At 37.2% G+C, this 20,599-nt stretch overlaps 9 protein-coding genes across 9 annotated transcripts; 6 read left to right on the top strand and 3 right to left on the bottom strand.

Annotated features, from left to right (window-relative positions):
- Positions 1-50: 50 nt before the first annotated feature.
- On the bottom strand, positions 51-2,882 carry C9374_005569 (uncharacterized protein; the record flags this gene model as incomplete). Its single annotated transcript, XM_044695333.1, has 1 exon — positions 51-2,882. One exon carries the CDS (start codon positions 2,880-2,882, stop codon positions 51-53), a length of 2,832 nt encoding a protein of 943 aa, XP_044548046.1.
- Positions 2,883-3,197: 315 nt separating this feature from the next.
- On the top strand, positions 3,198-3,983 carry C9374_005568 (uncharacterized protein; the record flags this gene model as incomplete). Its single annotated transcript, XM_044695332.1, has 1 exon — positions 3,198-3,983. The coding sequence occupies one exon, from the start codon at positions 3,198-3,200 to the stop codon at positions 3,981-3,983; it is 786 nt and encodes a 261-aa protein (XP_044548045.1).
- A 13-nt stretch (positions 3,984-3,996) lies between these two features.
- C9374_005567 (uncharacterized protein) lies at positions 3,997-5,445 on the bottom strand (the record flags this gene model as incomplete). Its single annotated transcript, XM_044695331.1, has 1 exon — positions 3,997-5,445. The coding sequence occupies one exon, from the start codon at positions 5,443-5,445 to the stop codon at positions 3,997-3,999; it is 1,449 nt and encodes a 482-aa protein (XP_044548044.1).
- A 187-nt stretch (positions 5,446-5,632) lies between these two features.
- Positions 5,633-7,018, top strand: C9374_005566 (uncharacterized protein; the record flags this gene model as incomplete). Its single annotated transcript, XM_044695330.1, has 1 exon — positions 5,633-7,018. The coding sequence occupies one exon, from the start codon at positions 5,633-5,635 to the stop codon at positions 7,016-7,018; it is 1,386 nt and encodes a 461-aa protein (XP_044548043.1).
- A 379-nt stretch (positions 7,019-7,397) lies between these two features.
- Positions 7,398-9,650, top strand: C9374_005565 (uncharacterized protein; the record flags this gene model as incomplete). The annotated part of the gene is made up of 1 exon (XM_044695329.1): positions 7,398-9,650. One exon carries the CDS (start codon positions 7,398-7,400, stop codon positions 9,648-9,650), a length of 2,253 nt encoding a protein of 750 aa, XP_044548042.1.
- A 324-nt stretch (positions 9,651-9,974) lies between these two features.
- On the bottom strand, positions 9,975-14,104 carry C9374_005564 (uncharacterized protein; the record flags this gene model as incomplete). The annotated part of the gene is made up of 3 exons (XM_044695328.1): positions 9,975-12,106; positions 12,181-12,915; positions 12,982-14,104. 3 exons carry the CDS (start codon positions 14,102-14,104, stop codon positions 9,975-9,977), a joined length of 3,990 nt encoding a protein of 1,329 aa, XP_044548041.1.
- A 312-nt stretch (positions 14,105-14,416) lies between these two features.
- C9374_005563 (uncharacterized protein) lies at positions 14,417-16,112 on the top strand (the record flags this gene model as incomplete). The annotated part of the gene is made up of 2 exons (XM_044695327.1): positions 14,417-15,249; positions 15,359-16,112. The coding sequence occupies 2 exons, from the start codon at positions 14,417-14,419 to the stop codon at positions 16,110-16,112; spliced, it is 1,587 nt and encodes a 528-aa protein (XP_044548040.1).
- Positions 16,113-16,218: 106 nt separating this feature from the next.
- C9374_005562 (uncharacterized protein) lies at positions 16,219-17,919 on the top strand (the record flags this gene model as incomplete). Its single annotated transcript, XM_044695326.1, has 1 exon — positions 16,219-17,919. One exon carries the CDS (start codon positions 16,219-16,221, stop codon positions 17,917-17,919), a length of 1,701 nt encoding a protein of 566 aa, XP_044548039.1.
- A 309-nt stretch (positions 17,920-18,228) lies between these two features.
- Positions 18,229-20,502, top strand: C9374_005561 (uncharacterized protein; the record flags this gene model as incomplete). The annotated part of the gene is made up of 1 exon (XM_044695325.1): positions 18,229-20,502. One exon carries the CDS (start codon positions 18,229-18,231, stop codon positions 20,500-20,502), a length of 2,274 nt encoding a protein of 757 aa, XP_044548038.1.
- Between the last annotated feature and the right edge of the window lie 97 nt (positions 20,503-20,599).

The raw sequence follows: 20,599 nt of genomic DNA, 5'->3' as shown, positions 1-20,599 counted from the left end.
GTTCACCGAATTTTGCATCATTGATCAACATTTACTTTCATTTACATAAATTAGATTATAATATCCTTAGCCTTAGGTTTTCGAATGTGTCTCATCGTGGCTGAAGATGAAGCATATAATACAGGAGGCATGAGGTAAGGTTTTGGAATTCCTAAATCATCATCTGGAATATAAGCATTTGGTCGTTTGACAGCTGTGGTTCTCGTAATGGTAGACGGTAAGCTTGCTTCATATTCCAGTCTTCTCCTTCGTTCTGCCATTTGTTCCTTCCATCGTTGCTTGACTTCTTCTTCGTGTGCCCATTCTTGCTCAATGGCTTCTGACGGAGGTTCTCCTCTCTCCATTCGTTCACGAGCTTCATCGATCATATTCTTAAGCTCTTCATTGTCCTTTTCAAGTCTCATGGCCTCTGTGCCGTAAATGGACAGCTCAGACACGGTTGCTTTCATCTTGTTGGTCGTTTGCTCAATTTTCTTTTGAATAAAGTTCAAGTTGACAGCCAAATCAAACGATTCATCTCGTCCCTTAATGGCCAATTTTCGAAGCTTGTCTGAACTTTTCGTAATTCCCTTAAGAACGAGATTCTTTTCCATGAGTTGTTCTCTTCTTTCATTCAGTTTTTCTTCTAATTCTTGAATTTTGTCTTTCAATTCCTCTTCATTGGGTACATCTCCTGGAAGCTTTCGCCATCGTTCCAAGTTTTCAGGTCTCTCCAATTCTTCAGATAATTTGGTGCCTTGTGAATTTAACTTTTCAATTTCCTCTTTTAATTCTTCTTCCATCTTTAAAAACGATTCATATTCTGGTAATTTTTTAAATAGGACCTCTAATCGACGCTTTTCTTCTTCCAAGTCGAGTTTCAGAGCTTTGATTTCCTCGTCTCTCTTTCTCATTTCAATTTCACCTTCTTTGATAATTTTTTCTTGTGCGTTGGCTTTTTCGTACAAGATGCACAACTCGTCATTTCTGTCAATGAGCTGAATGCCAGTATAATTTCGGTCTTGTACTCCAGTTTCATACTTTTTCTTTAACATCATCATCATTTCTTCTGCCAAATTAATGTCGGCATTGAGCTTGTCAATTTCCATTATTATTTCCAGGTTTTGTTCTTCCTTTTGCTTGTAGAGAAGTCTCTTTTTGCTAAACTCGCTAAGCATGCTAGCTTTTGTGGTCACCTCATCCTCCACTTTTCGTTTCACCTGTTTCAACTCTTCTGACTTGGTTTGATTTTGTTTTGTCAACACTTCCAATTCATTTTCAAGAATCTTGTTCTTTTCTCTAATTTCCGCATGAGATTGAGCACTGTCTTGAATAGCTTTTGCATATTTGTTTCGCTCTCTCTCCATGAGAGAATATGATTGTTGTAACGCAATGTATTTGTTCTCAATTTCATTGAGAGTTTTAAACAATTCTCCATTGCTGAAATGCAGAATTTTAATTTCTCCCACTGCATCCATGAAGTCTCGCTTTTTCTTGGCAGCCTCTCTTGCTTTCCTTTCCCTCAGTCCTTCCAGGTTGGAGATGATCTTGTTCATCTCACCTTCTTGACCGTCAACGATAGTAATTTTGTTCTCCAGCTCATCTGTTTCTGTTTTTCGATTTTTCAACTTTTCAGTCAAAAACATGTATTCAGCTTCACCTGTGAGCAATTCATGAATTAGCAGGTCGACATCTCGTTCAATTTCAAGCTTCTTTTCTTTTGTGACCTCCAATTCAGTTTGCAAAGTTGACTTCTCAACTGTTAATTCCTCTATTGTTTTTGCTAGTTTATCGATCGTGGATTTGATGTGCTCAAGATGAAGTTGAATATTGTACGCGTCTCTACTACATATATTTTCTTCATTTTCTAGAGATTGTTTGTGTTTGACTTCTGAATTTTCCTCTTCTGCGGTTGTTTTTAACAGTAGATTTAATCGCACTCTTTCAAGCATTTCTTCCTTTCCTTTATCTTTCTCAATGAGAAGAGTTTGCCTCATTCTGTCAATGTCTTCCTGAAGCTTGGTGGAATTAATTTTTGCGCTATCTTCAAGCATGAACATGTTGTAGTGAATTTGTTCAAAATCAATTTTCTTTGTCTCAATTTCATTGACCTCGCGTTCGAGCTGCTCTAATTTTTCCGAGAGAGTATGTACTTCGTCATAGGAGGCTTTACTTGCTTTCCTGACAATTTCTGTCTGTCGTCGTTCTCGTTCGGGTTCCTCTCGCAATCGTTGCAGAGTTTTTTCCAAATCCCGAGCTTGAGTTTTCAACACTTCTTCCAAATCTTGATTTGCTTTGGAAATATCATTTTCTAATTTTTGTTTCTTTTCTTCTTCCTTCTTTTTCCTCTCTTCAATTTCTTTAATTCCTTGCTTTAATTGTCGGATGCTATTTTTTAAATTTTCGATGATTGGTCTTTCTTTGGCATTTTGTTGTTCGATGAGATCTTTTTTTTGGTCTTCCAGAATCGAAATTTTCCTCTCCAATTCAATGACCGAGGTTTGCGTGACAGCCTCTGACTCGTTCATCAGAGCTGTTTGATTTTCTGCCTTCATTAAGTCTTTTTTGAGATCGGTGATGTATTGAGAATTTTCTTGTTTGATCTTTTCAAGTTCTTTCAATTTTCTCTTTTCTTCCAAAAATTCCTTGTTCAATTGTTTTCCATTCTCAATGACATTGGTCTCTCGTTCCATCATCTTGAGCAAATAAGACTCCACTTCAAGCCCCTTCTTCTTGAAATATTTGTAATCTTTCGGATCCATGCCTTCAATTCGATCCAATTCATTAACCACCCAGTTTTCATCGACTCCTTCCGATGAAGTAACTCCGAGAATCAAACCTCCATGATCATTGTTGGAGTTGTTGCTGTTGTTGGGTTCATTCTCCGTGTTATTGGAGGACATGTTCAATTTTTTTTAAAAAATTTTCGTAATGACTTTGGCGCGAAACAATCTTGGCAAGTTAGTATCGGAAACGCTTTCTCTTGGAAATAGGTTCTACATGTAAAAAAACATCATTAAGAACAATAGTTCAATGGGAAAGGACTTTCTCTTTTGCTTGTACTTTTGATCATCCTATTAAGGTATTTTTTGACACGTATGCAGTAACAACGAGGAGATTTAAGGGGATGTAAAATTTTTCCTTATTTGCGAAACGATGCGACCTTGATACTGTCTCATGGAACATGAAAAAAAATTAAGAGAACAAACACAGCACTCATGGGAAACCGATCTTCTACCTCGTCCTTCTCATCCAAAGAGATCTCATCGGCCAATCATACACAACGACAACATACGTTCGAGCCAGCAAAACCATTCACAATCTCCCCTCCAAGACCGAAGAAAGAGTTGTTAAAAGGAAAATCTCATAATACAATCATGATTCATCATTCTCATGACAAGACTAATCACTTGGATTATTCCAAGCCTTCACAGAGCATTACTCGATTCGGATCTTTACCAGCCACATTCAAGTCGAAAAAGGTATATCCAGTGAATGTTCACGAAAAATTCTCATGTACAACTGATGATGAGGATGATGAATTCAGTGAGAGTAGCGAGGATGAGGAAGACACACAAAGAACAAGCCCAGTACAGCTAATACCGAATTCAAGAGAAGTATTTCAAGCATTATTTAAAAAGTCTGAGAAATTATTGGACGAGCTCAGCAATGATGCAAAGAGGAAAACAATGGTGACGAACAACGACTGCATTCTACAGCAATCGAAATCAACCATAAGAAGTATATCAGATCCTGTGGCCATTCTTTCAAGGAAACATTCTGTATCTAGAAGAAGATCTTACTCCCTTTCTCCGCCTCCAAAAACAAAAGGTTCTTCTTCCTCTTCATTAGTGAATCTTGGAAATAACGAAATTGCAATCATTGTGACCAGACCTACCACACTGTCTAGTGTTACTTCTGAATGTCCATCCACGGACACTTCTGAACTCTTCATCCGAAAGCCTTTATACATGCATCATCATAGACAAACCAAGCTATGGTAACCATGATCAGCTTTTATTGCTGATTCTTTTCAAATTTCATGGCCGTTTGCATCCATTGATCGGCCTTCTTTTCATCTTTTGGCACTCCCAATCCATCTCGAAACATTTTAGAAATAGTTTTCATGGAAAAGGGGTCTCCTTTCAAAGCTGCTTTGGAAAGAAACTCCATGGCTTTCTTAAAATCTTGTGTCGTTCCTTCTCCTTTCAAATACAACAAACCAACACAGCGTTCGGCATGGAAGAAGCCTTGGTTAGCTGCCTTCATGTACCATTCCATGGCTTTTTCATATTCTTTGCATTCATAATAATAGACACCTAAATTGTGTTGAGAATGAGAATCTCCTGAAGAACCAGCTTTCATGAGCCATTGTGCACCAACTTCTCGATCTTTTGGAAGCACATTTTCAACACCATGCATATACATGGCTCCTAAATTTGCCTGTGACGAAGGATGACCAGCTTCTGCTAATTGAGTGTACATGGCGACTGCTCGTTTCACATCTTGTTTCACAAATTTTCCTTTCAGATAAAGATCAGCAAGATAGAATTGAGCTTCTTCCAATCCTTGCATAGCAGCATTTTCAAGATTTTGAATGGCTTCTTTTACAAGAGCATCTACTTTCTGTGACATGGTCATAGTTCTGTGTGGTTGTGAGGATGTAATCTTTTTCAATATCATGGTTCCAACATAATACTGAGCACTGGGATAACCTCTTGAAGCCGCTCGTTGGTACCATGCCAACGCTTTTTCATCATCTTTTTCAACACCAAATCCATTATAATACATTCCTCCAAGATTTGACTCTGCAAGAGCGTGATGATGATCAGCAGCTTTCAAGAACCACTGCATCGCTTTCACAAAATCTTTTTCACGAGTCAAATAGATGGCTCCAATATTATAAATACAGCTCACAAAAGCAAGATAATTCTGATCATCCAATTGTCGATGTTCTGCAAGTTGATACTTTTCTTGATTTTCATTCACAATTTTCAACATTAATTGTCTCGATTTTTCCACATCTGTCGTGATTCCAAAACCGTAATCATTCAAATACAATTCTGCAAGAGTGGTTTGAGCCGATAAATTTCCTTTCGAACAGGCTTTGTGTAAAAATTCCAATCCTTTCGATATGGATTGTTCTCTCGACACTCCATGCAACAGTGAAAAGGCCATGGCTAAATCTCCAAATCCGGTTGGATCATTCAAATTGGGATTTTCGAGATCCATGGAGAAGGAACTATACCAACCAGCAGTTTGATTGTTGGCAGAAGTGGATGATGATCCGAGTGGAGGAGAACCTTGATCATGTTGGTAGTTGGAATTTTGTGTGAAATTATTAGTGGAATAATAACAACACTTGTTACGATGGACATGGGATACATACGAAGCAGCCTTTGAGAGTTTGAGTTTCAATTTTGATTGAAACAAATACTTTGACAATGCTACTCTCAGAGATGACATTTTTTTAGACAATGTTGTTGGTTGACTAAATAATTATTTCATCAAGAACAGTAGTGCTTTTGGAACACCATCAAGACTGGAACCATAGAATGAACTATCAGTTCCCATAGATCCTGTAAATTAGAATCACAAAGCGCTCCTCGAATTTGCTTCCAATGACAATGAACTTGCCAACACCAAAAAAAAAATGACACGACTTGTCTTGACAATTTTCATTCTCACCGTCGTTGTTGCCATTTTCACCCCAACAACGACTGTAACGGCCGATGAACGAGTAGTCGTCCAACAAAACCAAAACCTCGGACCCTCTCAATACCTCTACTCCTCCCTTCCTTGTTCATACGGATTATACAACATCACAGTCAATGGATATTCCTACTCCTCGCCATACACCTACCTCTATCTGTATCGAACTACGTCCTATTCAGGTGATCCAAGAAGTAGTGGTACTCGCATCACTTACTTTACTGAAGATGAAATTACAGATACAAGTAATAATTATTATTATGCTCTTTACAATGCTGGATCTACAAGTATTACCATCAATAGCTTTACGGTTACTCAAACCTTGAAAACCAGAACTACAATGACTTATGAAAGTGGTACCATTCCGGTTGGACAAGTCAAATTATTTCAATGTACCAATTGTCTATATTCTTCGGATTATTATGTGAAAATGCAAATTAGAAAACAATTGAGCTCGAATTCTAATTTCTATGTAGATGTTGCCTTTTCAACCAAATACCCATCCAATCCGTCATCATTGTATAGCTATGATTTTCAATCACAAAATTTATATGTCACTAGTAGTACAACTTACACCTCCACTCCAGAAAGATATGTTGGATCTTCGACAAGTTCTTCACGTCCTCTTTATGTTTATGTGAAATGTCGCGATCTCAATACCCAACCTTGTAGTTTCGAATTGAGCGAATCAAGTTCCTATTCCAGTTCTTCCAATAATAATTCTTCAAGTTCTTCCGGATCTCTCACTTGGATTATTGGTCCCATTGTTGGTGGTGTTGTCTTTATTGTCATTTTCGCCATTACCATTCCACTTTCCCTCTTGGCACGTCGAAGAAGACTCTACATGTTGAGAATGAGAGGTGGAACTGCTGCTACGGTTGTAGCCATGGCTGCCATGGAAGAACGAAATTCGACCACCTATGTTCCTCCTCCATCCAGCACCATGCCACCTTCTGTCACGACCACCTATGTATCTCCACAACCTTCCATGACAACCTATGTCCAACAACCACCCATGCAACAACCCATGATTCAACCCGGTGTGGTAGTACCATCAGGAACTGCTTCGAGTAGTTATTATCCACCTCAACAACCTGGAATGTATTATCAACCACCACCACCACTACCACCAACCACATCCATGGTACAACCGAACCCTATGGTTCAACCACCACTACCATCAGGAGTGTATTATCAACCACCACCATCGTATGGAAATGCAGATGTACAATATACAAGCAATGGAGGTGGAATTTATATTCCTCCTCCTTCACAACCACAGTATGAACCCATGCCAGCATTTAATCCAAATGCCGATAAGGTGTAATTAGTATTTGTGTCGACAAGGTGTGTGGAAAATTCTCTTTCTCTCAGTAAATCATATCAATTCAGGAACAATAACAACTACCATTCTAGAATAGGCGTTTCTTGCTCGATCAATTTACTTTGATTCGGTATTTCAAAACCGCCAAAAAAAAAATGTAAAATTTTGAAAGCCTTAACTCCTTTTCATTGCACGAAAGCTGCGAACCAAAGAGTTACGGCACATCAAGAGGATCGGAACATGAGGTTATCTTGAGAAACGAATCATGGATAGTAATATCATGGTATTTTTAAATCCATCAAAGTAATGTCTTGATGGTTTCCTCATTTGCTATTTATGGCAGGGAATTAACTCCCCTTACCATCACAAAGACCTCAAAAAAATGTTACAATCATCTCTCTTTCTTCCTATTGATTCTTCTGAAACTTTTACATCAGGAGAATCCTCCTATGAACCACAACCGAAACAGTCTGCTTCCAGTTCTAATGAAAGTACTCCAACACATCGTAAACGAGTCATAAGACGTTCCAAAGTCAACAAGAGTGAAAGTGTATATGAAGATGAACAAGTACCCAAAAAGAAAAAGGAAAACAAAAAATCTCAAGATGACTATCAAGATGCAACAACAGCTAGTGATGTAACAACTGCTGCCTCTGGAAATTTGGACGTTATCAAGGATGATGTGCCACCCATTCAGACGTATTTTAATTCGAAGAAATATTACAACAAATCGATTTTAGCATTGGATATTGGTTCAAGTTTTTCCAAAGCAATGAAAGTTACTGTTTGTCCTGGTTTAAACACTGGGGAATGTTCCAATCTCAGCTTTACCTTGAACAACGACTTTTTATTTTCAACTTCAATATTCTATTCGAAAAAGGACAATACGTATTGTGTTGGAAAACCAAACGATTTTAGTCAACACGCAGATGAATGGATTGAACTGGAAAATATCAAGAGAATCTTCACTGTTCAAGAACTGATGACCGTCACTATTGGTGGACAGGAATTTCAAGTGAGTCAAGTCATTTATGAGCTAATCAAAGGCCTTCTCCAGAAACTCATTCACAGTAAGGAAAGGAAATTCAACAAAACTACAAACAATTTAGGAATTTATAGTGCGTTCATTTTGACCTGTCCAACAGGAACGTCAGAGAATATTAAAAAGGTATACAGAAACTGCGCCCTTGCAGCCATGAACGATGTGTCCTCTACGACAATTCAAATTCAAGACGTGTTCATCATTGAAGAATTCATGTTATTGAAATATTGTTGTGACCAAGAAAATGACTGTCAAGAACCAACGTTATACGTTGATATTGGTCATCTCACACTGGACGTTACTGTGGTTGAAACAATAGAGCAAAAGAGTGAAATTACATACAGAAATGGTGAGGTTGGAGGATTGTCAATCATTCATAATATTAAGAAACAAGGAGCTGATCCTTATGAAATCATGAAATATATGTTCGATTCTGTGAGTGAGGAGTTACCAGATATGTTGAAATCAATTCACCAAGAAATAGTTGAAGGAATGACTTCAATTGTCAGTCCCCTTTGCTTGATTATTCTCCAGAAACAGATTAAGAGAGTTCATGTTGCCGGAGCAGTGACAAAGTGTCCATATTTTGCAAAAATACTTAACGGCATTTTGAATAGAGACAGCGTTGTTTCAATGATTGAAAAGAGAAGAAAGTATTTCAAAAAGGAGTTTATTGAGAGCGAGATCAATGACTTCAGTTTTTCTTACGCATTATCAGGGCGAAGTGCATTAATTACTGGAATCCAACGGTTGATTGATTCATCTCTAAGCAAGAACAAAAACATGCCTCTTTGTTTGGAATCAACAAACTCCATTGAAGAAAATCAATATTATGGTGGATTACTATATGAAGTTCCAAAAAAGAAAGAATTTGGAATCAATGTTAGGTCCGTTGTTTACGACATGGTTTGTAAACAAGATTTCGAAATTTTCATTATCAAATTTAGCTCAATCATTGATGTTGGTAAAGTACAACGTATCACTAGTAGCAATTATGATTTGGTTGGTGTCATGGAATTTGAAAGATTTTCAACACTAGATCTTTTCGTGGGCGACAAACTTATAACTATCACTAACCAACAATTATTTGTGAAGGTTGATGTGGACAAGGAGAATGTGACATTGCATTTTATGGTTGGTATTGACAGCTCCCTATTCCGTAAGTGGGTTCTAGAAATTACTCGAAAAGGTAGGATGGAACGTGTTCCACTTAATGACTCCGCAGCTCAGATTTTCTTTAAGAACGAACCAGAATCCACCACTTGGTATGGTTTAAATTATACCACCAATTATTCGCTTCCGGGAGCAATTGGTACCGATCTTTCGAAATCCGAAGTATCCAAAGAGTTTAAGGGATTTGAAATTGAGATGAATCAAATTAACCCCATGCAGTTCAAAAAAGCTGCACGGGATATTGGAGGTGCTTGCGAGAATTGTGGCGAACAGGTCAAACAATCAAGTCACAAGGTGACGCCTAAAACCTTAGATCATTATCGAGCTTACCTAAACCGTCATATTGAATGTGGTCGTATTTGCGAGGATTGTTTCAACAGGTGTACTAAGAACTCTAACAATGGCCTTCCAACACAGTAATCGAGCGCTCCCTTAATACTAAATTTGGTTGAATCATATTAAATATTATTCCTGAATTGCTAAAACTCAAAACTGGTCAGAATGAATTTCGAGTGAGTCAGAGTTGTTTTACTTTTGCATCTTGCACCAAACTCGTAGTGTCAGTGCTGTTTACATTTTACACTTGGGCAAGATGAAGAAGAAACAGTTCAAATGAAATGGTTTGTTTCCTAATCGTATTTATCAATTCAACAAAATACAACTTGAAAGTAATTGAACGCTCGTTATACATTATTATGAATAAGAAACATAGCTTGTCTCTTTATTGCTCGATTTACAATTTCTTCAATTCTTCTTTTCAAGATGAGAAGTTGCCAATTCAATGTACATTTTGGATAATTCCTGATTGGACAATGTTGGATACTTGGCTTTGGCCATTCGTCTTACTTTAAAGATGGCCATATTTTGAATAAAGAATAATTCTTGTGCATATTCGAGAGCTTGATAATATTCAGGTGAAAGATTAAAAGTCTTGTTGTTGTTGTTGTTGGATGGTATCATGATCAAGGATTGAGGCTTTTCCAACGTTGACACGTTTGTTTCATTACTGTCGGTACGTGTCTGTATAGTTGCAATGTCTATGGATACATTCTTATTTGGAGATTCCAATGATGAAGATGTACAAATATATTCTGGACTCAACGAATGGGAATTATTGGACAATGATTCTTCCTGAAAATGATCATGTTGGCAACTATTGTTTGTTGTATCCATAGTTGAAGAGGAATGAACAACACTTTCGTCTTTGTACGTTGATGATGTCAACAATAAAGATTGTGTCATGACAGCAGTTGGAAAATCTTTCATAGTCCTTGTATCTTGTTCAAGTCTATCTTGTACATTTCTATGCTTTCCATTCAATGATGCTTCTTCTTCTTCTTCTTGTTGTTTCGTTGGTATTATGGTCATATTATTGGTTCCATCTTGCAATTTTCTATCTTTGGAAAATTCTTCAAGAAATCCATAAAAGTCTTCAGTGGTTGAATTATACGTCTTTGTCGTCGAAGGTTGTAATGTCGTCAATTCACGATTCGTTTCATGATATTCTTCCTTAATATTATCTAACATGAATCCTAGAGTCATTAAATGAGTGGCAGCACTTGTTACAAAACTATCTGCATGTTGATGATGTGAACGAAGTAAAACTTCTCCTTTTGGTAAATGAATTTTTGCTCGTCGATTGGCAATATGAGAAGTCGTCTTGTTTTCATCAATAATCCATTTTTGCTTTTCTGTGAAACAATTACAGATACAATATCGAATGAGAAAATGAATGGCATGTGATTGTTCACATAAACTATTGAAAAGATCGTTGAAACGAATTCCCTTACAATATTCAATCATAATCTCTTGAAATTCTAAATGACGTTTCTTGGATACTTTTTGAACGAGACCCTTCTTATTTAACAGTTCAGTAATATCTTCTTTAAGTCTCTTAATCTTTGAAAGTGATTCTGCAACTTGAATGGGAGAAAGATCCATATTCAGAGAGAGGAAATTTCGATAAGTTTTTCCAGTATGTTTCACAGAGAGTGGTGGAAGAGAATCCATCAGTTTTTGACAAATGAACATCAATACTGTTGCCAAGAAGTGATCCATTGGTTTCGTTTTCTTTTTTTTGAAAACAATATTCTTCTTACGTTGTAACGAAAACCAAATACTAAAATTGTTTTGCAAGTGGTTAAACGTTGAGGCATATTCTAACTTTTCAATTTTGGATATTGGAGAGGTGTGACTATTGGCTTGAAGTTTCCATCGTAGATAATTGAAAATGGCACTTGATAATGTTTGAATCTTGTACTCGAATGCAATGGTTAACAATTTCAGGAGATCCTCTTCATGTTGTTCAAAGAATATTTTGTCCCATTGATGATCGTTTCCTTTTTCTTTGTGATATGTAAAGTACGTGTCGGCAATTAATGAATACTTTTTTTGTTTCTTAATAAAAGACAGCATGTCACTGTCTCGTTCAATTTGTCTCAAGTAAAAAGGTACGTCTAATATCTCGAGTAGTAGTTCCAACTTCAATTGTTCAATGAGATATCTCAGAATTGCACTTTCAGATTCATTAAAGGAGAGAGCAATGGTATGCCAAATATTCTTGAGAGTGGAATTGGCGTTTGTTTCATTCTTTTTCGTGTCAATGAATTGATCCAAATAGTCAATAGAATCTGTAAATGAGACATATCTTCTTGGATGCTTCTTTTTTCTGTTGATTTGAAATTGATTACAAAACTTGGCCACTAATTTCAAAGGTCTCTCTGCATCTTTCTCATTGTCAAAGAGATCATTTTCACGAATGGTCCATTCAATGATTTTGTTGTCAGAGAGAGCGTCAGAGCTAAATATTTTCATTAAGGTCATGGCTTCTCTGTTAATATTTACAGTTAGATCGCAGTATGTGAGTGAGAAGGTATCTGTCAACATGTTGGTTTGGTACATGATGGTTGTGTGAACAATTTGAAATAATTGTAAACTTGTTACAACTTACTGCTAATAAAGACAATGTTTCTTCCATAACTAGAAATATCTGTGACATTGAAATAAACCTTCTCAAAAACATGTCTTTCTGATGCCGATTCATAGTAGTAGCTGTATAAATCGAGTCCATTCGTTAGGAATAATAAAATGTTTCCATAGCCATCACCGTCGACCACTTTTCGAATCGAAAATTGTTCTAATACTTCAAGAGAACCAATATCGAATATACAAAGTGGTTTTTCCGTGCTCACACTCTTACCACACACATAAATCTTGTTTGACTGTGTGACAAATATACTATTTCCATTCACTGCAAACACATCATCAATAATTTCATTATGTTGATAAAAGTACGACGCTCGTGTTGGACATCCAATGATTGATAAATTATTTCCAGTTGCCAACATGCCTCCAATATTTAGTCCATATGAAAATAGGGCGTTTTCTTCTTGAGTTAAAAACAATAGCGATTCCCCAAATCCAACCATTTTGTCAACACTGATCGAAGGTTGTGTCAATCGAAGTGGTGTAAAAACATTAGCCGCAGGTAAATCCAGATACATGCCATTAAATCCCAAATTTTTACCACAAGCAAAAATTCCACCGTCATAGGTGAGAAAGAAGGTGTGACATTCACTGGCAACAATTTTTCGAATTTTGTGACTATATAAATCGACCATCATGGGCTCACTTGCCACAAATTCAATGTCGTCACCAAGTCCAAGTCTTCCATCCTCATTTTCTCCTATTGTAGTTGTTTTTAAATAAGAAATTTCAACATCATTCTTATGGCTTTCGTTCAATGACTTACCCATTGCATAAACTCTTCCATTTTCTGTCAACAAGAAAAAATGTTTCTTGGAACCTAGTACAATTTCATGAATGGTTTCCATGATTGAATTAAATTTGAGTACAATACATGAAATTTTCAAAGTGTTTCCAAGTGAACACTTTTTGAAAATTTGAAAAGTAGGACCGCTATTTCTTGCCATTGGTCTCGTGTCAATCAGGTCTTCTCTCATGGATACAAATAAAGATCCAGACGGCTTAAATCTTGAAGTAGATGGAGTCGATGTTGTGGAAGGAGGAGTTTCTACGGAATCTGTGATGGTCATTGATGTGTTTTTCTTGTTAAATATTGAAATCATTTTCCTTCTTTTTGTTTGTTGCTGCTGCTGTTCCGTGTAGTGATTATTACTTGGATTGACAGTGGTCACACTTGTTGTCGAGTAAGATGAAGGTGGTGATGTTACAGATGAAGATGGCTTTTCAGTATTCCGTCTTCTGTTTGATAAATTGTGACAATTAAATTCAAATCGATCGTCTAAATTTCCAAAAATACAAATTCGATCATTTTCATCCACTAAGAGTGAACATTCTTCAAAAGCGAAGACTCGCCGTATACTTGACACTGGAAAAATGGTTTGATCCATTCCCTTAATTGTTGCTATTTCTGTACTTTCTGTATTGTATTCATGATGACAGCAAGATGGCGGCGTGTCATTAGGTTCGCTACCCTCGTTGTGAGGATGATCGCGATGAAAAGATGATCGATGTGGAATGTAACGATGTAAAAATCCTCGGATGTGAATATTCCATGAAGATTCTTCTTCTTCCTCCTCTTCATCCTCTTCATGATGGGAATTTAAAATATTTTGTAAATATAATTTAGGAGATGAAGTTGGCAATGATGACGAATTATTTTTCAATTCTTTGGGTGATGATGGTGTCGTGGTTGGAGAGAGAGTTTTACATGTCGATAATATGGAATTAAGTGGTGATGTTGTGAGAAGAGGAGAAGTAACGGAAGAGGGGTGATGAGGTGATGATGGAGATTTTGGAGATTTGGGTGATTTTGTGCTTCCGATTCTTGTGGAGGATGAAGAATCATGGTTTTGTAAGGATACAGAAATAGTTGGTAAATGTGACAACATGTTGTTGAGTGATATCTCCAATATTGAAGCGACACAAAATCATACAAATGTGCAATTTGTACACTTGTTCGTGATGATGAATAGTGTATTTTTTTGACCTGAAAGATCTCGCAATGACAAATGACTGCTTCATTCCAACATTAACAAATCTGTCGGACTAGTTGTTGCGTGTTAATCGCGTACACACATTCCTTTCATTATCTTTTTAAATCCACAAGATGATGACATCCATTCGTTCTTCTGCTTTCATCCATAGGACAAATACATGAAGACAAACGCACAATTCGCTTCTTCCAAAGATAACACAAAAAAATGGCTTCATCACTCCGCACTGTTTACACTCATCTCGTCGATCATGTGAAAAAGTACAAGGTCTTGCAATCTGTGAGTGCCTTGCTTGAATGGGACGAACTTGTCATGATGCCAAACAATGGTGCCGATAGTAGAGGACAACATAAAACCGTGGTAGCTTCATTGGCTCATGATTTGCAAACCAATCCTGTGATTGAGCAATATCTTTCTCAGCTTGTGGAACAAGATCAACAAGACAGCTCGACGGTCAAAGTCAAATCATGTTCGGAATCTGCTTTCAATGAACATGAAATCTCCAACATTATTCTCATTCACAAGGAATACCAACGAAACACCAAGATTCCAAAAGAGTTGGTCGAGAGAGCCAGTGAGTTGTCATCCCGAGGCTATCATACTTGGGTCAAAGCAAGAAAGAACAGTAATTGGGCTGAATTTGCAGGCGTTATGCAAGAATGGATTGATATCAGACGCCAAATGAGTCTGTTGATTGCTCCTTCCAAGAACGTGTGTGATACTTTGTTGGACGAGTATGATCCTGGAATGACTTGCGAGGAGGTTGATCGTGTCTTTAGCTACATCAAGAAGGAGTTGGTTCCTTTGATCCAAGCCATCCGCAAAAAGGTACAAGAGCAACCTGAAAAGTATGGTGATGAAGCCTTGCTTTCCAAAGTACAATCAAGCAACGAGGGTACCTTCCCGATTGAGAAGCAAGCTGAGTTGGCCAAGCTTGTAGCAAAAGATATTGGCTTTAATTTTGAGGGAGGTAGATTGGACGTTTCCGTACATCCCTTCTCTACTTCATTCTCAACTGATGATTTGAGAATTACCACAAGGTAAGTGTGTGGTTTTTTTATGACCGTTACACATTTCATATTTGATCGATATTAATTAAATTTTACTGAATCATGTTATTTGGAATAATGAAAAATTTGACAACAACAGATATGACTCGAAAGAATTTGTGAACGGATTGGCAGGAGTCATTCACGAAACAGGTCACTCACTCTATGAAGGAGGTTTAAACAAAGCTTATGCCTATCAACCTGTGCAAGCAGCATTGGGAACAACTATCCATGAATCACAATCTCTATTTTGGGAGCGTCATGTAGGATTGTCATTGCCATTCTGGAAGAAGTGGTATCCAGTAGCAGAAGAAATGTTCCCCTATCTCAAGGAAAAGAATAATTCCATCGACGACGTCTATAGAGCTGTAAATGTTGTTACATTGAATAACTTTATCAGAATTGAGAGTGATGAGTTAACATATCCAATGCACGTTATTTTGAGATTTGAAATTGAAAAGGCCCTCTTTGACGGTTCTCTTAAGGTTGAAGATGTGCCAAAAGCTTGGAATCAAAAGTTTAAGGAATATCTCGGATTGGATGTTCCAAGCGATTCCAAGGGTGCCTTACAAGATGTACACTGGTCTTCAGGTGCATTCTTTTATTTCCCAACATACTTATTGGGTGCTGCTGCATCTGCTCAAATTTCTTCATCCATTCCTGACTTTGAGAAACACATTCAGGAAAATAATTATCCATTCCTAAAGAATTGGTTGAACGAAAACATTCATGAAAGAGGCAGTGTCACCTTGAACTCGAATCGATTGCTTGAAGTGGCCACAGGTCAAAAATTGAATGCAGAAATTTTTATCAACTACCTCAAGAACAAGTACTCCAAGTTGTACGACCTTTAACCTGTCGTGTGTTGATACGCTCGTCCTTTCGGTTGAACGAATAAAACTCAGTTGACAACAACCTTCACTTTCGAAAATCCATCAAACAAAAAAATTCAAAAAAAAAATGTCAAGCAAGAAATCGAGTGCTTCATCATCATCCAATTCCTCGTCCGGAGTGATTGAAGGTCTCTCACCAGCCGAAGCCAAAGTGAGAGCATCCAGTGAAATTGTGAAAGAGCTCCTCAAGGCCTATGAAAACAATGAAACCGTTGTCATGTCCAAAGTACGAGCAAAAATCTCCCGTAAATATAAAATCAAAACCGGACCCAAGTTGGTTGAAATTATTGCTGCCATTCCGGAAGAGCACAAAGCCAAGTTATTACCTCTTTTGAAGGCGAAACCAATTCGTACAGCGAGTGGTATTGCTGTTGTAGCAGTCATGTGCAAACCTCATCGATGTCCTCATATTGCCATGACCGGAAACGTTTGTTTATATTGTCCAGGTGGTCCCGATAGTGATTTTGAATACAGTACACAATCATATACGGGCTACGAACCAACAAGTATGAGAGCCATTCGAGCTCGTTATAATCCATATCTTCAAACTAGAAATCGTATCGATCAATTGAAGAGACTTGGACACGATTGTGATAAAGTGGAGTTTATTATCATGGGAGGTACTTTTATGAGTTTGGATAAGGAATATCGTGATGAATTTATTAGAAATTTGCATGATGCTCTTTCAGGTCACACAAGTTCGAGCGTGGAGGAGGCAATCCGATACAGCGAACAAAGCAAACAAAAGTGTATTGGTATTACCATTGAAACAAGACCTGACTATTGTTTAAAGCCACACATTTCGAACATGTTGGACTATGGCTGTACCAGATTGGAAATTGGTGTTCAGTCAATTTATGAAGATATTGCACGTGATACAAATCGTGGACACACTGTTGCTGCCGTCAAGCGTTGCTTTACACTTGCAAAGGATCAAGGTTATAAAATTGTGGCCCACATGATGCCTGATTTACCAAATTCGGACATGGAACGAGATATTCTTGGATTCATTGAATATTTTGAAAATCCAGCTTTCAGAACAGACGGTCTCAAACTTTATCCAACACTGGTCATCAGAGGTACTGGTTTATATGAACTATGGAAGACGGGTCAATACAAGAATTATTCGCCAGATTCCCTTGTGGATTTAGTTGCCAAGATTTTGTCACTCGTTCCACCTTGGACTAGAGTTTACAGAATTCAACGTGACATTCCAATGCCACTTGTCACAAGCGGTGTTGAAAAAGGCAACTTGAGAGAATTGGCTTTGGCAAGAATGAAAGATTTAGGATTAAAATGCCGTGATGTCAGAACCAGAGAAGTTGGTATTCAGTCCATTCATACTAAGGTCATTCCTGATGAGGTTGAGCTAATTAGAAGAGACTATTGCGCTCAAGACGGTTGGGAAACCTTCCTTGCCTACGAAGATGCTGCTCAAGATATTTTGATTGGACTTTTACGTTTGAGAAAATGCACACAAACGGATACGACCTTCCGTAAAGAATTGAAGAATGAAAATATTCAACAAACAAGTATCGTTAGAGAATTGCATGTTTATGGTTCTGTTGTACCAGTTCGTGCCAGAGATCCAACTAAATTCCAACATAAGGGTTATGGTACACTTCTCATGGAAGAGGCAGAACGAATTGCTCGTGAAGAACATGGTTCACAAAAGATTGTTGTGATTAGTGGTGTGGGTACCAGACATTATTATCGAAAGCTTGGTTATGAACTGGATGGACCTTACATGAGTAAGATGCTTGTTTAATTTGTTAATATCTGTTCACAATAACATTTAATTATTAATTGAATGTAGAGAGCTATCCAAAAACATGACATCTATGTCAAATGTTCAATGGGTTATGGTACACTTCTCATGAGAGTCATGGTCCTCAGCGAGCTACCAGGTTGTTTAAAGTCTTAAACAAAACCATGAATTAATTTTGAATTGTGGTTGTGGTGTTGAGCCCAAAATCAATGACGTAGTATGTGCATATGCAACCACCGAGTTCAAAGTTCTCCTCACATTAGAGATTTGGCTGGTTTCGACAAGGGTTTATAATTTATTACAAAAAAAATGAATTCACCTTTTCAGCACGATATTGTAGACCTGCTCTCGAACCCTCCTCCGACCACGCATGATCAAACAAAAGCGAATGGATTATTGCAAGCCTTTGATCATGAAGTAATATTCAATTGTAAACACTTTCAAAACGATGTCGTTTATTCAAATTATGAATTTTATATGCAGAGCTTGAAATCTGCTACTCTTCTCTTGCTTCCTTCCAATCCCGTTGATTCATCACACAAACTGCTTCATTTAGATTTGACCGGAAAAATTAATGATGCCACGATTCACAACCTCAAAGTTAATGCCAACTTGGCAAAATTCAACACCAGTGGAGAACTGGTCGTGTTACAAGCTCCGTATCCAACTAAAGCAATGCAAGTATTTAATATCGTTCAAAAAACAAAAGTGCTCAACATTGACGATCATGAAATAGTTTTTATTGACTGGCTTTCCAATGATACTATAGGCTATGTGAAAGATGGATCTGTACATGTACAGAAGCTAGATCAAACGACAGAGCCCGAAAAAGTGTTTTCCGTTGCAGAAGATTTTCTATCAGGAGTATCTCCTCACAAGGGAATTATTAAATTGGAACATGATGCTCATGATGATTTTTTCGCAATCTTGGGAAGAACAGACGGTGGTGATCAAATTGCAAAAATATACTCGAAAAAGCGCAACATCTCTCGAACTATACGTTCAAGCGTTGGAGGATTCACATTTGTGACACTTAAAGATGATAATAGCTCAACGGATAGTGTTAAATCCTATATTGTGATAACCACAGGAAATAATATTTTGTTTTCAGACCCAGCAGACCGACAAAGAGTTCATCTCGAAACAGAAGAACCGACCGCTCAACTCTCAGTTCACTTTCTGAAAAAGTACAAACTTGTGATAATACTTTCAACGAATGGAACATGTTACATTTATGATGCAAAACGAAAGACTCAGATTATACATGAAATAATTTATGATAAGTCCCAACAACAGGTTGAAAATTCCTTTGTTGTGGATGAAGAGTATTTGATCATTCATGACACTATGGGAGAAATTGTGAAATATTCAGTGAAACCTGATTTCATGTACAATTATTATTTGAAACTGGCAGATGCAGAGATGATTCATTTATGGAAGACAGAACTATCCAAGAAAGGAATTACTCATGTTTTACTCTCTGAATGTGTCAGTCCTTTGTCAAGACCTTTAAAAAAGTATAATAGAGACCTGAAAGGATCTATACATGTGTTTTCTCCATTGATTTCTCATTACTTTCCAAATTTTTATGAAAAAGTGATATTGAGAAATGCTGAACTTTCATCAAGTGAAGTTCAAGTTGTTGAACAATTAATATCATACATGATTTACGGAGGAGACGATGTGAAAATCAATACGGAATCTATTTTAGAATGGTCATTTATTGCACAACAATGTGGAGAAGAATTTTCAAAATTGAAAAATATGCTTAAATTATTGTTTTTAAAGACCATTCATGAATCAGTTGATCCCTTTCAATTGGTGACTCAAATTGAAGGGTTGATATCCAAACATCGGAATGACAATGAAGATAATAATATCCTTAATTACTCAATTGTTAACGAGCAAGCAAAATCAGTGACCATGTCTCTCAAGTTCTTGATGAACGACACGAATTCTAGCGATATAACTGTTGAAGCATTTGGAAAGGGGTATCATCTGCACAGAACTGTGATTTCAAGTGTGAGTGAATTTTTCCAAATCATGATGGATGAGGAAGGTGCCTTTAATGAGAGCAAAAATAATGTTTTATCGTTACTTGATCATGAAAGCATGTCAAAAAGGGATACAGAGATTATGAATGAAGAAGACAAGAGAGAATCTTTCGAAATATTGCTGGAATTCACTTATTCATCATTTGAAGAACGCGCACCTTCATTTTCACGGCCAATGGATGATATTTTCGAGCTCTTGTTCCCAAAACCATCCATTGATTCACATACCAATTTGAGACAGTTCATCATTGCCTATGACATGGCAGACTTGTATCAATTTAATTCACATATTCGATCAAAAGTAGTGACCATGATTGAACAAAATTTGACAGTTGAAACATTTTTACAGGTTGTTGAATGGAGCAAATCCTTTGCAGAAGAAGAGGGAAACGAAAATGAATTGCAGAATTGCTTGATTGATTTTGCATCGAGACATATCAAAAACATTTTGGCACATTATTCCAATGAAAAGCTTGGAGAACATGGAGAATTGTTGGCTAAAATTTTGAGAAAACTCTTCGTGCGTTAGAGTTGAATGAATTTCCAGAACCATGGCCAGTAACACATTCCATTGAGCGTTGTTGTTGAAAATGTCACATATTGTCCAGTGAATTTAAATGAAACAT

Source organism: Naegleria lovaniensis (assembly GCF_003324165.1).
Source record: "Naegleria lovaniensis strain ATCC 30569 chromosome Unknown tig024, whole genome shotgun sequence".
NCBI lineage: Eukaryota > Heterolobosea > Eutetramitea > Acrasida > Naegleriidae > Naegleria > Naegleria lovaniensis.
The sequence above is the reverse complement of the archived record's forward strand: the minus strand, read 5'-3'. Positions and strand labels throughout refer to the sequence as shown.